The sequence below is a fragment of the Pungitius pungitius genome, chromosome 3, assembly GCF_949316345.1.
Source record: "Pungitius pungitius chromosome 3, fPunPun2.1, whole genome shotgun sequence".
NCBI classification, from domain to species: Eukaryota; Metazoa; Chordata; class Actinopteri; order Perciformes; family Gasterosteidae; genus Pungitius; species Pungitius pungitius.
This window is the reverse complement of record NC_084902.1, coordinates 14,075,143-14,097,141: the sequence shown is the minus strand read 5'-3', so window position 1 is coordinate 14,097,141 and position 21,999 is coordinate 14,075,143. Positions and strand designations below refer to the sequence as shown.

General features: G+C 39.9%; 1 protein-coding gene across 2 annotated transcripts; it reads right to left on the bottom strand.

Annotated features, from left to right (window-relative positions):
* Window positions 1-49: 49 nt before the first annotated feature.
* LOC119218973 (glutamate receptor ionotropic, kainate 1) lies at window positions 50-20,950 on the bottom strand. Of its 2 annotated transcripts, XM_037473801.2 has the most exons (16): window positions 20,579-20,950; window positions 13,395-13,562; window positions 13,017-13,274; window positions 10,554-10,735; window positions 9,811-9,864; window positions 9,269-9,442; window positions 8,578-8,721; window positions 5,237-5,344; window positions 4,863-4,904; window positions 4,434-4,547; window positions 4,142-4,345; window positions 3,825-4,048; window positions 3,410-3,528; window positions 3,047-3,264; window positions 2,455-2,680; window positions 50-2,343 (listed from the first exon to the last, which is right to left on the bottom strand). In XM_037473801.2, exons 1-16 carry the CDS (start codon window positions 20,655-20,657, stop codon window positions 2,054-2,056), a joined length of 2,604 nt encoding a protein of 867 aa, XP_037329698.1. In that variant the 5' UTR covers window positions 20,658-20,950; the 3' UTR covers window positions 50-2,053. The 2 variants fall into 2 exon arrangements, with proteins under 2 accessions (XP_037329698.1, XP_037329707.1); XM_037473810.2 differs by lacking the exon at window positions 4,863-4,904.
* Window positions 20,951-21,999: the final 1,049 nt, after the last annotated feature.

Below are 21,999 nucleotides of genomic sequence, written 5' to 3'. Positions count from 1 at the left end.
TTGAAGGTTCTGCTTAATGCACAATTTAAAATAACATTTTAAACAAGGATATGGGATTCATCTTTATTCATACATCAGTGAAAACAACCTTAAAATTAAAACAATTCAAAAATACGTAATGCCAGTGACAGGTGCCAACTCTTATAAGTAGGTCTGTTTTGCATGTCAAAATACTCGAATAGTTCAAACCTGCACTAGACGGTACCTGATTTAATGTGAAATGGCTCATGTGTGTGTCTAAGGACATACATGGTTAACATCCATTCAAACTCTGTTAAACAGTTGAAATTAAACCGTAGACTTAATCTGTGTCCAGAAACACTCAAACCTCCAGTGACACAAATTCGATGATCAAAACTGCGATGTAATTGTGTGCATGAATGTATGATGCAAGGAATCTCAATATATAATAAGCACCAACCAACCATAATTGTTGTTTATGATTCCCACTCATGTCTACTCTTTCATAGGAATAATGACTTCTAACCTAATATTCAGTCACATCATTCTTCATGTGATGCCAAACCCACAATGCAGAGACAAAACACACTACATTCAGTAGTCTTGTCAGATTTGGGGAAAGAATGAAATCTGTAGGATATTGCGTGACAAGCCGTGTCCACCTGTAAAACAGGAGTGTAAAAAATCTACCACATAATGAGGAGGTTTTGTGCAAGCCTTAGCCCGAGTAAGGTGATTATGGATCCGGTTGGACCTGAAAGCAGGCAGAGAGTAGGGTGATTTAGAGGAGCAAGAAGCTCCTGCTGAGTCAGTGGCATTTTACAGTCCACAATTAAATGTCCACACGCCATCTCTCTACATTTTGGATTGTTTGGCCTTCCTGTGCAAAGCAGTTTAACTCGTTGTTTTCAAGTGGTCCACACACCGCTCTATACCACGGAGGATGGGCATTTGTGAATTAATTATAGTCGGTTAATCAGTGAAGTACTTGCAAGCAACATCTATGTATAACAAAAATAAGACTGTGGTGATCTGCAGTGTAATATGTAAGTAAACCTGCGGTTACTTAAATCATAACCACTGTTCTCTGATACCGTGAGACTCATGAAAACTGTTCCCCAGAAACAGATAAAAAAAGAAAACTCAAAAGTATCAAAACAAATCAAATATTCAAAATGGTACAGCCGTAATTTGAAAGACATTCTAGTTTAACTAAGGTTTTCTGGATGTAACTCAAACGCTTCATGAATAAAGTTGTGATAACAAATGATCACAATTATACAACTTCTGCATACAGTAAAGGAAAGGTTGTGCATGCAGAGACAGGGAGCAATCAAAACCAAAACAACCAGAAATAAAAAGTTAATGCAATGTTCTCGCATACAGTAACTTTAGTCATAATGAAACAATTCCAGCCTGACAAAACATATACATGCATGTTTATGAACTTCACATGATAAAAAAGCAAACAGAAAAAGGTATAGACAGTTAGCAACAGATGGCCTGAGTGTCATGTGACTTGAATACAAATTTGTGGATACACTCATTGATAAACAAAGTGGAAACAACCACCCTTAAATTGATCAAGATTTTGTTATTTAAATACACAAGTACATACAAAAAAGGTCAGAAGTACTTTCATCTAAAAGTTTCTGTGCGCTATAAATATGAAAATTGCAAAGATCTTACTGCAGTTGTTGAAATTAACATGAGAAATATGCCTCAAAAGATACACTTACCATTACTTACCCGCATGGTATGACAATGTCTTCTCTTTGTGTAGCACAAAACAAGGATACAGTTCTTTGCAACAAAAAACAGCAAGGCCAAGTGTCAAGATGCCATCTGTCGTCATAAAAATAGTTCAAAATGTATAATTCCAATTAATACTAAATTGTTCATTCTTCATGTCAAAGCAACAAAAACACTTTACGTTTACGCTAAGAACTATTTCTGTTTTGATTGTTACAATGCGTCCAACATGTCGAGACTTTAGTTGGCCCTGTGATAGCTGTAGTCCTCTGAAGACAACAATGACAACAGGAATGTGTAGCACGCCTCCTGACAGCCCTCAATCGAGTCCCCTGGTGAATTAATACTTGTTGTGCCATTCACACTGACCAACACTCACCTCCTCAATGTCCAAGTTCTTTCTGGATTTGTAAATAAACTCTCCGATAGCTACGAACACTGAGAGGACCAATCCAGCTGCCAGGACAATAAAGATCCCCCCTATGTTCTCCACTCCCAGAGCACTGGCCTCCTTGCTGTCCTCCTCTGGGCAGCCGTTCCCTCTCCACCATTTCTCCTTCATCATGTGCAGCTTTCCTTCCTCCTGAAGCTGCAGGATGGCGATAGTGATCTTGTCTCTGTAAGGGGAGCCTGGAGCGGGACAAACAAGCCTCATGAACTCCGGGTTTGCCGCTCAGTACATATCTGTGGTACTGATTGGTAATCTTTGTTACTGTGTAGTTGGTTGCTCATCTTTCTTACCAATCGGGGTTCCCACTCCGTAGCCCTTTGAGTCTATCAAGCCTCCAATCTGTGTGAGGTTGCAGTTACGCTGGCTGATGTACTCAATGCTGGTTGACTCCATCAGAAGAGCGTAGTCTGTGGTGAGAACCCTCTGAATCCCCTCCCGGTTGTTTTTGACCAAAGCCGTGTTTTTTCTACTGCTCATGAATGCCCACATTTTCTCATAAGTTGAGATCTTGGATTTCTGTTGAATCAGAATTAATGGACGTTTAAAACAATGGGCCCCGATGGTCAGCGCAACAAACAACATTAAAACCACAGAGGTTTACAGAAAGTGGATGCTATTGACACATTCTCAGTGGTTGAAGCTTGTTTCTAATATTTCCAATGAAAGGAGACTTTTTGCTGACTGGAGCAATTATCCTGGTGCATGGCAGGAGAGATGGGATGTTACAAATCCGCCCATCGTCGCTTTACATTCAGACACATTTGTTATCCTACAAGCTAAATTGATTTGAATGAGGAAATGTCACAGTGACAAACCTTTAACACTACGGTGTTACCATAATGACTGATGAGCAAAACGTCAGGTTTATGAAAATGAAATTACCTTAAAAAAGGTCATGGTGGAGCCATCTCTCACAGCACCGTACTCTATTTTGGTTTGCTTGGCCAAATCATCTGCGGAGTCGATTGGTGAGTCCATTCTCTCCACAGTGAGGAAGGCAGCCAAGTTGGCAGTGTAGGAGGAGATTATGATCAAGGTAAAGAACCACCATATTCCACCAACTATCCTCGTGGAGAGGGCTTTAGGCATCAGTTCGGATCCTGTAGGACAACGCAAGGTACATTAGAAACAGATATTAGGAAGGTGATGGAAGAGTGTGCTCTACGCAAGGTAAACTATCTCCAGGTATGATCAAACACCGTGATGACATAACACTATAATAATTGCAGTAGAGTGGGCCAATACCTTGCTGCATAAGTGCTCCAACTCCAAACCACACACTGTTTATTAGAGTGAAGTTGTTTTCAACCACATCTGAGTCTGGGTTGCAGGGGTGAGGGTTGTACCACTCATACGGAGTGAACCTGAAGAAGAAAAAAAATCACAATTATTCTTGTAAATAAAATAACATTAACACACCAAGTTCTATGCTTCTGGACCAGGCTGATTTTTACTCATCTTTACCTGCATTAACCCCAATTTCCATTGTCATTTTACTAGCTTAGAGGAAACAAGCGGAAATCACTGAATCATTTCTGAAACATAGAAACATTGCTGTGTCGTGTTACTGCAGCACTGTGCAATATAACCTTTGGTCCTCGTTGCAGCCCAACTGAATGGCGGTTTGTCCCAATTATTAGAAATTGCTTCAAGCTTTTACCTGGCAATTACAAACAGCACGCAGCTGACGCCGAGGCACGCCAGCAGCACATACATCCAGATATCAGGAGACAGTGGGTTGAGGAAGGAGAACACTCCTGGATTGGTGCCATTGGGTTTGTGGTAAAGGATGCTGATCCCCAGTGTCATGAAGGGCTTGGAGAAGTCTATCACCTTTTCCCTCACATATGTGATAGTGAGTGGGGCCACTGCGAGGTCGGCCACCTGACACAGAAGAAGAAAAACACCACGCAGAATATCAGTTAAAGATGGACCATTCCCCTGATACTCTAGCCTATAATATTGATCGGTACTCACGTGGTCAATTAGTTCTCGCACCATGCCGTTCCACTCCCCCTTGTCATTCTGAGCTCCATATTTGCCATCAGTCACCAGCTTTACCTCATACGAGAAGCCCAATATGTTGGAAAGCTCTTTGAGGAGGTCGAGACAGTAGCCCTCAAAGCGATCATTTCCATACAAAGGCTTATCAGATTTCTTATACATGACGTAAGGATTTTCCTGGAATAAGACAATACAAAAAACACTCAATTGGTTTCATCAGCACATTCCTTCTCAAATGCTGCTTGATAATTTCTTTAGTTCATACCAGAATAGTTGTGACAATGAGGGTTCTGTTGGCCATTGAGTCAGTCACATTTGTGGTTGAGTCCCTGTTGCTTTCTGTTAAATTAAGGCCTGTTTGTGAGTTCCAGACGCCAATCTGTAAGTGATAATATATTCAAATAACCACACTCCAAGATCCATAGTATCCTAAGTTCCCTTCACATTATCACAATTTGGAGGGAAAAAGAGAGGAAAAAAACATCAACTTAGAAGCAGACAAATTACAGTGGACGCACAAACAGATTTAAGGGAGTGGTAGGGGAAAAAGGGAATATAAAACTTGAAATGGCACGTTCCATCAGCACCTACAGCTTTTTTAAATAAAGGGAGACATCACAGGGACAGCAAGTGAGCTAGATTAATAAATGGTGTCAATATTCCTTCAGTCTGCCAAGGCAGCTAAAGTACAGACCTTTTTCCACACTTTATTGAGGCGGTTGGTGCCCGCGATTGTCTTGCAGAAATAATAAAGAAAAGGCATTTTAATCACAGTGCTCTGAACTTAAAGAGGAAAACAGTGAGTTAGGAGCAGCATTGTCAAAGTATTCAACTGAATAAATAAACAAACGTTTGACTTGAACTCACAGCTACCAACAGCTGTGTCAAAACACTTGATGACTTCTGTCAATAGCATTTTTGCACTCAAAACACGGCATGGCGTATGACACGTCATCTTTCTGCCTGTGAATATCAACAGTGAATATCAGTACTCCTACTCTGCTCATCTCTACTTGATGTCTACAACTACAGCATGTACTGACAATATAGACATGGCTCATAGTTCACCTTCTCCAGGCCATCTTCCTTTAGGCTGATGACATCTAAATCAAATTCTTTCCGCAGGCCATCTGTCTTGTTTATGACTATTTGTCCTGTCAAGCCGTTCCATTGTGCCTGTTAAAAACACAGAACCAAAAAACAACAACAATGAAGGCCCTAATTTTTCTACTGACATACATACAAGGAAAATCCAGCAGAAAAATTAAGACAGTTCACAAATAATGAATAATTGAATAAACACAAAGTGCAAAACACTGACAGAGGCAAACTGCATCTTAATTGACATTTTTGCATTGGCTGGATCCTCAGTGGAAATATTAAGTACCTCTGAGAATATTACATGCTGGACAGTGATGTAGCCTGGCCTCTGTCTCAGTGGAGATCAGTGGGTGGGCAGCACAGCTCAGAGATATTTGAATCTAGTTGATAATGAAGTGAGCTGAGCTGAATAGCAGTCAGGTTAAATCTCTGTTACAGAGGGCTTAGAGAAATGATCTGCATCTCTAATATGCAGGAGGTGCGGCTGAGCAGCCACGTTTTATGGGACGAAATCAGTACAGCCCCAGGCTTTTCAAGGTTTGATTTGCAACTGGCTGTGAATCACAGTGGACTGAAAATAGAAATAGAAAATATAATTAAAAGAGCACTTCACTCTATAAGACAATAAATCCCTCACCCTCCCTTTACATATTCATATTTATACGTAAATAATAATGATTTGATATATGCATATCAAACCTTCCCATGTTCCTATTAAGGACTGTTGCATTGCATCTCAATGGTAAATAGTCTAATCACATATTGATGAAAACAAAAACATGCTACTGTTGCCTCATTCACATACAGCCACTGACAAACTGATAATCTACAACCGGTTGTAAGCAGTTCTGCATAAACACAAGAGTCGGATGGTGTTTTTAAGAAGAAAGTACTTCTAGTTTCTGAAACCAATTACAATATGGCCTGTGGAGAGCAAGGGTTACAGTGACATGGTGTTATGTTATATTTGGAAATGGACATAGCGCTTTGTTTTTTCCAAAGAACAGAGGCTGGTGTTAATAATAGCCAAATACATTTGGGAAATAAAGGAGGTACAGCTGTCTCACTTGTTTATCTTTTTTGTCTTTGTTGTTGAAACACGGTGTGTGTGCTCTCAGAACTAGAAATGATTGGGCGTGCTTATAGTTACACAAACCAAATGCCATTGAACACACGGTGCAGGCAAACCTTTAAACCAACACACATCCCATTGAAAGTCCCAGAATGAATAAATTACTGGGGGATATGTTAGATTTTAAGATTGACTTCTGCATATTGTAATTTAATTATCTGGGTAGGTGTACTACCATTCCTTAGATTCTACAGAACACTTTCTTTCTACTCTCCCACAATATAAACCTGAAGGATTTTGAGTTATGAATCAATTACAGGTGTATCAACTTACATCAACTTACATCAGTCAGGTGTATTTGAAAATCATTATATTTAATCTACTGGAACACGAAACAAATGCATCCTTAACCTTCATTGTTGGCACCATGTGGTATGTGGCAATGCACACACACACACACACACACACACACGTACACACATAAAGCTAAATTAAAGATTAAACTTGAAACTTACTGACGTCTGTTTCTAATGCAAAGATCTTCTGCATCGATAGAAGGTTACCGGGTATCATTTGGTAAAGTTGAGCTTTGATTAGACCGCTTCACACAGTCTTATCGCACACATCTGTGAGGCCCACTCAACCCCTAAATCCAGATTGAGTCATGTCATTAAGTCTCTTTTTAAATCCTCACCAATCAAAAGTGTCTCTGTCTTGACCATGTGTTGGTGTCATTACTGTACATGCTGTAGTGATGACATGGATCTTCTCAGATTGGAGAATCCAGAGGAAAAAAGAATGAATGCTGAAACCTCACTGATTATCCATGTGTGTACCACGATGGCCGCCAGTGTCATAATGAGAACAAACCTCTTTTTTACTCCTCCATACCGAAAACATGCTCTGCATGTTTATTGGTAGATTTAGGAAAATACTCCAAATGCACAAAGCTGAACCGTGGTATCTGGAGCTGTGAGTTTTGCATGAAGCTTTCTCTGCCGAACGTAACTATTAATATTAAATACGTGATACAGCCTTGACTCCTGCAGGGGAAATTTAATTTTCACCTTCCCTCCTCAACGCGAGCAAAGTGCAGCGTGAGTCACAGAGCAGCACTCCTCGATTCAATGACTCGCCCAGAGGCACCTAAAATAACCTTTTGTCACAGATGCCCCATCCACTACTATCTGTACAGCATCAAGTTCACCTCCTGCCGCCTAACTTCCTGTATATTTCTGTCACTTTCTGTAAGTTATCCACCACAGTGAACATCATGTCTGATTCGATCGTTTGTCAAAGTTATATTATTATTGTGTGGTAATATAGTGCAGACTTAAATCAACCATACCTATCAACCACACTGTAACCAAAGTACGAAGAAGGATCATAGAAAATCCATGTAACGCATTGCATAACAAGTCAAACGTTGGCACGAATTCACAGGAGCACTATCAGCCCTACAAATGAAACGCTCGTGAACACAGAAAACAAAGGCAGCATTTTATCATTGAAATACATGTTGATGTAAGATATCTTTTACATAAGTAACACATTTGACTTGGCAGGTAACTATCAACAGAATTACCACACAATGATTACCAATTAAATAAGCATCGGCATGATGCTCAGGGTGATGGACCAACTACAAAGTTTCCATGTTCTTCATAAAGTGAAACAGAATCAAATTGTCACAACACCTGTTCAATATACAGCTCAAACGTTAGTTTGCTAACAACCTGCTCTCTGGACTCTGTAGCATTGAAATAGAAACGCTCCTTTGTCAAATAAACATCTAATTAGAAACTATAACATTACAAGAGAGACTATTCAAATCATATTTTTTTAATTTGAGTTTTAACAGGATTTTAACTACAGGATACATTTTCCTGCAGCATCCTTCAAACTCAAAACTATGATGATCATAACAAATATATTTTAGAATGAGAAGAATATGTTCAGTAAATCATATTCATCCTCATCCTATTATCCAAGCCTATTTTCCCTGTATAAAAAAGTGACAGCTCTCATCAACTTATCTAATAAACCCCCGACATATCGAACATGAAACATTTATAATATGCTCTTTGCAGAAATATTCCTTGTTCATGACATCAGATCTCCTAACTCTATTCTCTCTGCTCCTGCAGCCAGAAAAAATGAATTAAAGGTAGCAGGCTGTGAAATGGATGGTCGGGGGAAGAGGAGCGGCTGTCACACATTCATAAACCAAACTCACGTCTTTGAGCATGCTAATGAAGCGTGATCCGAAGCGCCAGGGTTTATGGCGGTGGCACTGAAGGGAGCTGACGGTGATTTGGGAGGCCCGTTGCGAGGCAGCAGCCACCATGTAGACGGCATCGTACATCAGAGCTGCTTCTGTCTGAAAGAGAAAGCATCCATCAGCAGGAATCCGGATGTGCGCTTATCACATAAGGACTGCTGATGCACAGCAACACTTGGTTGTTACAAAGCAGCCCGACTTTTACAAACTGCACAGATTGCAATCAAATAGGAGCCAAAGTTAGCCACAATTTTGACGGTACACACTAACAGAGAGCAACGTGGTGGACTGCTGTCTTCTGACGTGTGGGTGGGGAGGCGCTCAGATTAAACCTTTATAACGACCTTTGGCAGCTTCACAAAATAGTCCCAAAGTGTTCATATAACATCAGAGTGATTATGTCTCTATACTTTATTCCTTCAATCAACTTGGCTGTAGACAAACAGATTGTTCTCAACCGAGCTCAGCTGAAAAGCTTCCGCTGTCCATAGATTTTCCATTTAATGTTTAACATTTCATAGAACGAACTGTCCTTCTTCAACCGGTTAAGCATGTTGCTTTCAGTAGGCTATATGAAGAATCCCAAATCCATCACCCGGTGGACCTTTTGCATGCAGAATGACGGGAGGAAAGTAAAGTCACTCACTGTCATCATCCCCTCCATCATTCCAGTCTCTACTTTGGAGGGAGCCTGCAGTCGCTCCATGGCCCACCTCTCTACCACCGAGGACACCTGTGGATTGTCTATGTTGAGCAGTCTGAACCCCGTCATGTTGACCCCGCTGTAGCGGTACGGCTCCAAGTCCAAGGAGAATAGGTCCTGTAGGGTTAACAGGGATCCTTCAGAAATACCTCAATTGTAGATGTGAGCTATTCAGCAATGACAACAGGACAATTTACCATGGATTTATACCAAGAGAACTGAAAACATTCAGCAATCTTATTATAAAACAAACCACAGATGTTTGAGTTAATCTGCATGATCTCTGTATAACAGAATCACTGGATTAATATGCACGTCTAAGACTATACAATAGAACTGTGTTGTTATATCCATTATGTTTTTCATGCCTATTTCGCGGAGACACTCGTGAGTCAAGGTTCTTGTGCAATCTTTTTAAAATTACACATTCTTTGTTCTTGAGCTGCAGAAATTTCAGAAATGTGACTCGAAAAAAGGATTCTTACCAGCGTGGTGAAGAAGAAGTGGTAATATTCAGTCATCATCCCCATGGACAAGATCTAAACAGAATGAGAGACCATCATTTCACATCTCTCCCCAGGCAGAGACTATAAATGATTTGTTCTTTTGCTGACATGATCCAACCACATCTGTTGCAAAGAGACCCTTGCAAATTGCAAATCACCCATTTTCTGAATGGCCTCATTTAGTAAAGTTTGCTTGGTTTCCATTAACAAGTATCCAAGTGAGTTGGTAATGTGAGTGTAAGCGACGTGGGTGTATGATCAGGAAATAAGTCAGTCCAACACGTTTTGGGTTTTCCTCATAACCGTAACACTGGGTCCAGTTCTCACAGCAGCCCTCGAGCCTCATCATCAAGCTCCTCTCCTCTTCTTCTCTCCATCACTTCATCCTCTCACAACACAGTTTCACTCCTACATTAGCTTAGTGTTTTCAATCAATCTTCAGTTTCTTAATGTGTATTTCTAGGTTTTAAAAAAGGCTGTGCTTAAATTTGGAAAATGATCATTGGATTTCTGAAGAGGATAGAATGCGACTAATCCTGCACAAGTGAATATTAAACCAAAGCAATGCAGAAGCTCCAACATAAACCAGACTGCCCTCTCGACTGAAGGATTCAAATGGAATTCCTGACAGAACATTTTGGGTGTGAAGTTATTTGTTAAATCCTCAGGGTAATGCAGACTGCCTAGTGTAGACTTCATGCTGGTGGAGGTTTGTTGTTCACCTGCTTCAGAACATCGGCCGATGTTTGGTAGGAGCAGTCAAAAATGACAAAGAACTCCTTCCCCTTCTTCATCTCTTTCAACAGAGGACGGGCATCTTTACTTCCTGTTGGCAGCTGGCGGATCTTGATTTTAATGCTGTATCTGGATGGAGCTTTGATCAGCTCTTGCAAACGTATCAGTCCTTTAATTGAAAGTCAAGAAGACCATTGTTATGCTCAACAATCACATTTACAACAAAGCCACCCTCTGGTGTCACTCCAAACAAAAGCTAATGGTGTGGAGGATGAAATTAATAACAGTTCATATTTCACTGTGTTTGAAAAAATGTAACTATATCCATCCAATAATGCAATCAATTATCTGAGAATATGGACAGAAACTCCCCAAAAACCTGCTGAATTTCACCTTTATGCACCTTATGCTTGCTATAATAAACAACTGTATCTTAGCCCTATTGGGGGGGTAAAGGGTTTAAGTCTCTGTCATTGAAAATAAAAATCAGAACAATTATTTAATGAATAATTCTGTTAGTTAATTTATTTTTATGACCCTGGCCTATTGTAGTAGCCGGCCAGAAGTGGAACCACGCTTTTTTTCCGGCATTGACGCTTATATGGCTAATTTAAAATTGCAGTTCTTTGCTGTGACCACAAGAGGGCAGAAAATAACTCGATTACACTCGGGTTAATTGGCATCATGTCCACATCGTAACATAGAGTTCACCGTCAAATACGTAGTTAAAATTCATACCGTCAAATGTAAGGCTGCATAATAAAACATGTAATACTGAGCAAAAAGGCACTACATCATGCAGCAAGCACTCTAGCGAGCCACAAGATGTATTTCACTTAGTATAAAGTGTGAGTCCACTACAACCACGAGAGGGCAGACTTTGCAACCCTATTTCATCCTTCAAGAAAATAATCTGTTTAAAGGAAGAAACTTTTCAGCACAACACTAAATTTGGTCAGTATTAACCTCACTGAATAACATTTAGCTGTAACCTTACGTTCACCGAATAATCTTTCTGATTCTATCAAGTTAAATTCTTTTTTCTGAAAACGGAAGTGCTAGCTTAAACTGTTATCGCTATTAATGCCAGTTTAACGAATTTGACATTGCAATAACTCACTATAGCCACAGGAGGGCCACAAGCATATTTTCTTAACCCACTGATCCGACTCCGTCTCCACCTAGCGTTGAAGATTTGTTTTTAATCCTGTATTTGCTTTAGCTTCAAGGATGTTAGCTCAGCAACAGAAGGGAACATCCACACAAATTGGAAATTTGAGACCATTGTCTCTGGCATCCTTTTTTATTCATGCATACATTTGCAGGTCAATTTGACTAATTGTTAAAAACATTAAATATGTGGTCTGTATTATATTGCGCTTTGGTCAGAAACCTGTTAAGTATGTTGGTTAAACTACCCTATAGTGTTTTACCATTGTGCATAGGAGGCAAGGCAAATTACAACGTTAATCAATGAACTAAATATATGGTTGCAGGCTGCAAAAAATAATAATAATTGGATTTTAAAAAAACATTTTTGGAATTAAGCTATTCGTCAATTCCTCCAAAAGATATTTGTGAATAGAGAGAATTTCTTCTGTCCAAAACGCAGTCTAAATCAACTGTTAGCTTTACAATAGACACACCAAAAGGTCAGAGGAGAACACCAATATGACAAGTAAAGAATGAGAACATTTTTTGAGCACCCCTTTAATTTCATAACTATTATGTTCCCTGACTTATGACTAGGGGAGACGGGGAGTAACAAATAAAAATAAATTATAGAAAAGGATCACGAAAAATGAATAACAATGAATGATAAATGTAGCACAGAAACCATCTTGTTTAGGAGCCTTTTGGAGGAACATCTTGAATAATTAGAATGAATTCTACATTTTAAAACACTAATATTTGAAGAAAGTCTTGCCCCCTTTCCACACTCGTCTTTCCACTAACCTTGGATTAATCATGTATTATCCCACAGGGAATTTGTTGCTTCTTTTGTTAGATTGAGGTTCCTCGGGTTAAGAAAAATATAAAAATATACATATTCAAATTTATATAAAACCATGTATTCTTTTGGTGTTCAAAAACGTAAGCTCCCATGAGTTTTTGTTGCAAATAATGGTTGAAGTCAGCAATCAACAACAACTACTTACTGCAATCATTGCACATTGCTTCTCATTAATCAGTTCAAAATACATATTATAATGCTGTAAAAACAGTGGAGGTTCCTCCTGCCTACCACCAACAAACACTTAAGCCTCCATGTTCCACCCCTCTATAAAATGCACAATCAGCTCCAACCAAATGTAGTTTTCGCAGATCCAATTTCCAAATACCTTCACATGGCCGAATGTTTCGTAAATACGAAATTCTGTAATTAGACTGTAGGAGTTTTTACACATTTGGCTGTCAAAGCATTTGTATTATTCACCGGTTGCACTCACCGGTCGCATCTTCATACACAACGGTGACCGCCTTCCACTTGTAGAACTGCACTATCTCCAGCACAGCTCGGCTTATGGAGGTGTATTCCGGGTAGAGGTTGATGTAGAAGCTGTCTCTGTTGTCCACTGAGGGGTGTTTCCAGCGTGTCTGGATGTGAGGGACCTCCAGGGCGTTACAAATAGACTGCACCGCACTGACGGATGAACTGTGAGACGGGCCGAAGACTGCCCCAACGCCCAAAGCCAGCTGGTCGCAGGCTGAAGTAGTGAAACACAAAGTGGAGAGAGCAAAATAACAAATGACCAACAGGGTAGACGCTAGTGTCTCTTTAATTGATTCTTCAACGAATTAAGAAAATGAAATGAGATGGTCCTTACCTCTTCTCGAGGCCTCAAAACTGTCAAAAAGGTTAATTCTCTGGATGTCATAGGTCAGTGTGGTGTTTGGCATTAAGGTCCGGTTCCGGTTTATGTTGGTTACAGCAAATTTAAAGGCCAGTTCTTCAACACTAATGGGCTCATTCTCAAGCGTCTCAAAGATGCCGCCTGGAAGAAGAGAACAAACAGTGGTGGCGTGAGAATGATGTCACACTGAAGAAGTACCAGAACAAACCTCTGACCAAATGACGTTTCTCCGTTTAGTTGCTCACCTCCATCGGTGCATTTGAAGGTTACCAAAACTGAATACTGACCGTTGCATAACATGGCCCAATGTTCTATGTTACTTTGACCACATAATGCTACTAAGGGACCTGGTTGACTTGACAGGATTTTAATCTCATTCAGAGAAAAGCTTGACCTTTACTGACTCCCCCCCCCTATTTACATGGCCTACATTTCCCCAGCTGATGATTTGGCTAAGCAGACACGCCTCCCTGTCGCTTCCTTATAGAGCAGCTTCTCAGCTAATGTATGTGGGGACTTATCCAGTAATACATCATCTTGGCAGGCGTTTAAAAACATACCGTGCCGTCTGTGTCTCCCCTGTCCTTCGCAACAGAATTTTCAACAGATGAACCGCGACACTTGTTCACCTCACAAAGTTATATTTTTTAATATTTTTTAAATTTGCAATCCCCTTTGATGGAATCCTTCTTAAACTTCTACCTGCCCGTTTGTGATTTATTGTAACTCATAGTGAAGCCTCAAAATATAATGCAATTTATTGGAAAAAGTTTTTCTTTTCAGGCTGCCAAAACACTGTTACTATTAAAGCCGTTCTTCCAATACAACGTTGATACTCTAAATAGATTGTTTTCTTCTCTACAGGTTACTTTTTTACTGATTTGTTAAGTATTTGGTTTCTCTAATAGAAGATGTAGAGGATTCATTAATCCCATGACAGCATATGGAACTTTGATGTGCTTCTGCCCTTTGATGGTTTATTTGGTGGTCAGTCTGTGAAAATCCAACATTGCTTTTTTTGTTATTCTTGTATTCATAAATCACAGCCTTAACAAACTAACCTCTGAGGTGTCGCTCTCTCTTCAGAAGCTTGTCCTTTTTATTTCGCAGAGTGAGAGAAGTAACGACTGGAAGGTCTCGGTGGATTTACATTAACATTTTTATTTGCTAAAACAAATCATCAGAGGGAAAAAGGGACTTCCTGTCATGTTTGTCTCTAAAGTATTATTTTTTTTAGTATTAGTATGAACCAAGTTTAACATGCCGTTGTGGAAACCATATACTTTGGTGTGTGTAATCTTAAAGGCTGGAACTAACAATTTTCATCAATTAAATGTTCATTAGTTTGAAAATGTATAAACATCAAAATTTCCAAATGGTGTATATCACCAGATTATTTGTTGTACTTCAAAATAGATAATAACAAAAGATACCATTTCAGTTAATTGCGTAATCAACTATTCAACTTAGCATTTCAACAAACAATTTCTGATTAATGGTTCAAGATTATCAGATACATATAGACTACAACATAGCCTAACTTTAATCTCAAATACAACCCTTTTGTGAAGTAAAAAATGACACAAACGATGTTCTTTTTCTATTGTCTGCTACCTTATCCGCCTCTTTATAGAAAACTCCTTCAGTAAGCGCAGTCTGACAATGTCATTTCACATTTCACACTACGGAGGACAAGACCATAAACCCTGACGAATTCAAGTGTCAAAATGTAATTTCAAGATCCATTTCTCTTTTAAGCCCAACCACGTTCATCCGACTGTGTGTGCCAGGACCACAGGGAGGGGAATGTGTCAGGGTTTACTCTTAAACTACTGCGCTGCTCCACAGCGATGACGCCTCTAGCATGCTATAGCTGGCCCTGTGAGTATATATATTCCTCCAACCGGGCCCAGCTCCGCATACAATGTTAAACATTCCAGTTACATAAAGCGCAGCATGCAGAGCAGTAGGATTAAGGCCAGAAAAATGTTGGATTGTCCCTGGATTGTCACCACCTGCGTGCACACTTGTGTGTGATCTCATCCCCGGTGGAAATGCCGCTGCATGTTGATTTCACCCAAGCCTTTTAAATGTAAATGATTTAAAAGCCTTGAGGGATGTGATGAAATCATGTATACTGTGCAAACTTAAAAAAAAACGAACTAACTGAAAGTACTTTTAAAAGCGCTGCTATTTTCAAAGTTGTTGATCAATCAACCATGAACACAAATTGTGAAGAAACCATTTCGATGCTACGATAGTTTGCAAATGACCTCACTTCAATACAGAGGCTGCAGATGGCAATAGGTCATTACACTCGCTAACAGTGTTTGAAGACTTGCCTGGAAAATTGTAATCGATTTGAAAGGAGAAAGGCCCTTTAAAAAGCTCCCCTTGAGACCTTGATTGTGAATGACCTTTTTCTTTGGTGTAGCATAGCCTCAAACCCCAAACTGAGAAAGCCTTGTCTGGACTCCCTGGTCACTAAAAGCATGCTTGAAAGTGCCAATCCTAATTGTGGTTACCAAGGCACAGAGGGCAGCTGCTAGGTCCCGTTAAAGTCCTTATTCATTTAAAAATATATATATATATATATATATACATATTTACCTATATGCATTCCATCTCACAGTCTTTGATGTGTTTTGTGTCTAAAGGGAGATATAAAGTTAAGTTTGGTGTCGATACAGCAAAGGTCTCCCGATCTAGTAAGGATTTGACAACAAAGTAGTCCCAGTATCACGGCATCATTTCCAATCAATCATTCTGTCCACATACGAAAACAGGGCTTTTGATAATAGAAGGCAAAAGATAGCTGCTGCTATTTAAATATTCTGATTTACATTTTTATAGCTGACCTCTAATCCCGCTCATAAGAACTTGCATTAATCCTGATTCTAAAGCTGAAAATGCAGCCAAAATATGCACTGTTTTAACTTTCATTTTCAGCAAAAGACAAATACATCTATTTTCTTGTACTGCTCGTTTTTTCATTTTCCCGTTGAAGCTTCCTTCGGTAAAAGAAAGCCCACAATTATCCTCACTCCCTCCGCACCTGAGAACAGATCTTAAATTTGAGTGATTGCAGATTGTCTTTCGCTCAGCATGACGAGCACTGGTAGAAGCAATCAACGTTGGTCCACATCAATAAAAATACTTCTGACAAATATTCAAGGTGTTCAAAGTAGATCTTGACAACACACAATATTAATACACCTGAGGTGATTATACACTGTCTGAAATAATTGATCTATCTGTTATCTTGGTTATGTGCAACAGAGTGCTAAAGCTCAGCTATAATCACTCAGTCATAATCACGACCAGCAGACAACTGGAGTGAAGCAGCAACAATACTCCACTTCATGTCTGGATAATTGGTTTGAAATAAGCTTCTATATTACAATGGCTGACAGCTGCGGGTCAAAAGCACCGGTCTTATCTTTTGAATGCATTTTCACTTAGAAGACCCAACAAAACATGATGAGTATATCACCAGGAAAATAATGAGTTCTCTACCTCTGGCTTTATCATTTCTCTTTATCAAGAGATTGAGTTTAAATTGATTTGCACAGCGGCATTTAGTGAGTTCCTTTGCAGTTCAGGCAGACATTCAAGCCACTATGTGTAAGAAGAGATGTCTGCACACTTAGATCAATGCAATGTTTTCACTATATTTGAGCTTTACAATAGTTTCCAGATGATTGATTCGTTGGAGCAAGACCTGCGAGGCGAGCTCCGGACCAACATATGCTGGCAGCGCCTCGACAGGGGCCTCGGCCGGACTCATGCTGAGAAATATACAATGGCACACTCCCTTATTGGCTCCAGTCCGTGAGGTCTTCAACTTCCACCTGTGTTAGAATATTTTAAGGCTGTGCACTTGGAACCTGAGTGTCGTGTGTTAGGTGGAGATCATCTCTGCTTGTCGTAGGCGGCAACCAAAGACGGAGCCGTCATGATTGTTGAAAGGCAGAGTTCTCCACGGACCACACTTTGAGGATCTCTTAAACCCGACCAACAGGTCCTCCGTAGAGGAAGCAGAGACTCTGCAGGAAATCCACATCCACAGAAGACCTGGCAGAAGTCGCGGAGGTAGTCCATAAAAGGTCTGCAGTGGCAAAGCGCCTGGGGTGGATGAGATTTGCTCTGAGATGTTAAAGGCTCTTGACATTATTAAGCTGTCTTGGCTGACCACATCTTCAGTTTCATGTGGAGGTGGGGGACAGCGCTTGTGGGTTGGTAAACTGGGGTGGTGGTTCCCACGTTGTTAAGAGGGACCAGAGAGTGTGCTCCAATTATTGAGGTCTCACAGTTTTAGTAACGTAGGCTACGACTGATTGTCTTAAGGCTGTTGCAGGATCCTTGAGAGTTTGCCAATCCAGACCAGTGTTTTGTGGACCGTTAGAAGAATTACAAGCTTACTTCTGTACTGCAGTAATACAGATTTCTGCCACAGATATTTCTACCAGATGTTGCATACCTAGGTCTTTGAAGTGAGAGTAAAACGCATTTCCAGTTATTGCCAATTTCCAGCCGTGTCCCTCGTCAGGACAAGATCGCATTGCACAGTTTGGGGGAAAGTGAGTGTCGGGTTTGGGGAACTTGAACTATGATGGGTTGAGAGTCAGTACTAAAGTCTGAAACCATGGTTCTCCGTTGGAAAAAAAACAGTAATTTTACCCAGAGGTTGGGAGTAAGTCGCTTGCCCTAAAGGAGTATAAGTATCCTCTGCGCATTGGACCAGGTTGTGGTGGCCAAGATGGAGCTGGGTGGAAGGTGTTCAGATCCCAACCTATGATAATGAGATCTGAGTGGGGTAAAATTATAAGATTTGGGATACAAACGTCCAAGATTAGGAGCTCAGACTCCTGGAGGGAACCCGGAGTGGAATAGCCGCTCTCTGGCCTCAAAACATTGATGATGGCTTTTGCGCCATGTTCAAAATCCTACATAAAGAACAATGCAATCATCCATTCCCTGGTCTCTAAAATATAATTAAATTAAATGAACTGAATCTGTGAATACCTGCATATTGAAGCCAAACTCCAATTAAAAGCTTTTTGCTTATTATTGCAGTTCACTATTACTGATCAAAGCTTTATGATTAATTCATTGTGTAAAGCATGATGGAAGGGGAGTTCTTGCTATAGCTACAATTAATTACTTTCTAATATCATTTTCAAGATCACAAAACTTCCTTCACATCTTTAATAGGCCAGACAGTGCTGTGGGGTGATGCATGCTGGGAGGTCACAAAAACAAAAGATTTTGCCTTTGCTGCAGGCATATACTGATAAAGCCTTAGGCATTGCTTTTTATAGACGTCTGTTCCTTCTTTCAGGGCTCAAAGAAATGACAGGGTTCTGGTTTAAGTAGCTAAGTGGACCTTTTTTTATTGCTAAAAGTATGAAGTCGATATTAAGGAACTGATTAGAAGGCTTTGATTATAATCTACGATTTTGCGACTCTGTGCAATGAGCACATGAAGGAGAGTCTTTTAAGACAGGGGAACACAATGACGTAGTGTTTCCCTTTCTCCCGTCTCTCCATCCTGGGTTCCTGCCAAGCTGTGAATGAATGAGGAGGCGCTAACCAGTCTAATATCTCCGTTTGATGTGGAGCACTGGGGTTTCTCTGTTTGCAACCTATGAAACAAAACATTTAGATTGAAAGAATATCAAAGAAAATCCGGACTTGAACAAATATAGAGTGGAATCAAAGCCACAAGCTTCTGTGCTCTCCGCAACGATGAGATTTGGTAGCCGCCTCAGTACCATATTTGAGGAAGAGACTTTCTGCATTAAGAAGATTATTGTTAGTTGTTTAAGGGCTTGAGGGAGAAGATTTACCATTATTACAAACCCCAGTGAAAAGAGTGGAAGATCCTGGTCACAATCTGATGGCAGCACTTGCCAAGACAGAAAAATGTTAATTGAACGAAGCCACGCCATATGGGGGAGATTATGGTGGGTTCATGTGTCATGAAAAGAATGACAAAGATTAGGAGCACACTGAGAATGATAGATGATTTAGAGAGATTAACAACATAGAGAACAGATCGGGACTGTTATAACAGGGAGGTGGCCCTGGCCTATTAGTCTTCGATGTTATGCAACAGCACAAGTCTCAATGTTAAAGTCTTAACATGTAGAGGGAATTAAGAAAAGCACTGAGTGGTCCGGGTATTCATATAGGAGCAGAGAGTCAGAAGGAGTGAAAGTCATTTTCATGATGCAATCTTCTAACCCAATAGAGGAATGGATGATAGCCAATGGGAAAGGAGGAGAGCCTGTTCATTGGTCAGCCAACGTTAGCTCTTTAAAATAAGTTCCATCAGAAATCGAGTGCTGTGTCTGTCTAATTACAATTTAAAGCATAATTCCTGTCAACTCTCAAATGATTAACAGACTTTGGAGTCAAATCCACATTCATAGGTGTCATGGCAACAACTTCTGATATTGTTGGGTTGGGTCCACACTACACTCTTCAGCTCTGTATCATTTTCACATTCCTCAGTGCCAAGGAAATCATCATGCCAAAAGTACATACTTTCATGTTTTTCATGTGGACTATCAGTTAACACCCATTGGGAAAATAAATCCAACAATTAAACTGACTGTGGAATGATACGAAATGTCACATCAAAATGTTAAGTCTCGGGAAGATATATTTTTTCCTTCTACTATAAGATTACTATTGAATAAGATAGGCAAACCCTTGTATGTACAGTGTACTGATAATATGATGTGTTATACAGTAACGGGAGTATGTCCAGTTTATATCCTGAACATAGGGATTCTTCAAGTTTAGTTGCTATTGCTTGAATGTAATCAACTGAACTGCACAATTACCATGCAGTGAGATATTTGCACAGCATCCACATGATTCCTGGATGTACTACTTTAGCTTTCTCTATTAAAAAACTGTAGTTATTTATTGATCTTCTGAGTAGTAAGGCCAGTGTGGTGTATTGGAAATGAAATTATGACGCATTTTTTTGTACATACTTTAAGAAAGATAGAATATGTTATTAATCTCAAACTGGCCCTTATCCTAGGTCTTGTAATTATATGACTTAATATTGAAAAAAGTATATTGTGGCAGTGTTAATATTGAACAATGACTATAATGGCATATAAAAAATTAGTACTACTTACCGATTCTCAGGACCTGCTGTGAAGTGATCCAGAACTCCGCCATAAAGTACAGCAGTGCAAATCCCTTCCATTTCGCCATGGTCCTCTCTCCAAAGTCAAATTTATCATTGATATCAGTTTTTCTTCCCCTGGTAATTCATGCTGATAACTTGCCAGTCCTTGTATCCGCAGCAAAGAAATAATGACAACCGACCCACAACCATCTCTCAAGCATTGTGAGGAAAAAACTACAACAAAAACACAGACTCCACCTGCGGCTGCCACTGTTCAAAATAACTCCAGTTTTTCCATTCTAAAATCCGTAATGTGCCTATAAGGTTTTACTTCCAATGTTCACTCTCCTCACATCCCTCTTATCATGTTTTTTCTAGTGCACACTTGAATTGTAGGATGCAATTTAGGAGGAGGACCGTGCGCTTGGCTCCTCCCGTCAAGCTTGCATAAATATAAATTGGCATTTCAGATTACCACTTTCAAAATAAAATGTAAATGTTGGTCTGGGCATTATCAAAATGTTAAAACGATCATGTGGAATGAGACTAGATACTTGTCTTATTTATATTGAGGTATTTGTTCAAAAAGTTTATAATATTTGATTTTTTCTTAATAGCCCACCTCTAGGTGAATTGGCAACGCATGCTGCATGTATGTCTGCCATTATATGTGTGTGATCAACAAACACATTTTCTTGAATTAAAAAAAACGGCAGATCCTTCTGTAGGAATAAGTTTTTATTATACCAATTGCACCCTTAATACATAATATACCTATCAAGTCATGGCAATGCTTTTATTTTGAAATCAAACATGCTGTGTTTCCGGTCTTGCTCAGCCGGTCCATGTCCAACTTGACACAGCTGAGCGTCTCTCCCGTGCAGGCGCTCAATTGAGGGCAAAACCAAGCTGCTAATCCTACAAACATGGATACGTCCTGAAGATTAACTTCAAATCTGGCAACATTCGACCTCGACAACGTCTTTGCTTCTCTACACCGAGGAATGATTAAATCTTTGCTCCAGTCCTGATAGAAACGCAGATCTCATCTTAAAACGGGTCTGTGGTGCTCCCTTGACGATTAACTACCTCAAACTGTTTCACTGGCACTTTCTCATATTAAAGTAAAGTCAAATATTCATGTTATCTTAACCCATTTGAGTGGTTCTGGATGTAAATTATAGATTCTGTTGGTTTCTCAGCTGCACCAAGCGGGGCAGAAGTATCAGGAGTGTTTTATGTTTTGGGGGGGGGGGGGGGGGGGGGCATCAGATATTCATAGTTGAGCCAAATTTCTCAATTAACAACTTGTGACACTAATCACAATCTCTGATGCCCTCTTGTGGTGACTAATGAGAACGTAGAAGATCAGCTCAGACCAGATCGGGATGTTGCTGTTATCAAGCAGTATTTACAACACATGGAGTG

Excerpts from the sequence above, each read along its gene's own strand:
- LOC119218973 (XM_037473801.2), bottom strand. The coding sequence starts at position 20,657 with ATGGCGAAATGGAAGGGATTTGCACTGCTGTACTTTATGGCGGAGTTC. Across the intron at positions 13,275-13,394 it reads TTTTGAGGCCTCGAGAAGAG|CCTGCGACCAGCTGGCTTTG; the intron begins GTAAGGACCATC and ends TCACTACTTCAG. Across the intron at positions 5,345-8,577 it reads TCATTAGCATGCTCAAAGAC|GCACAATGGAACGGCTTGAC; the intron begins GTGAGTTTGGTT and ends TGTTTTTAACAG.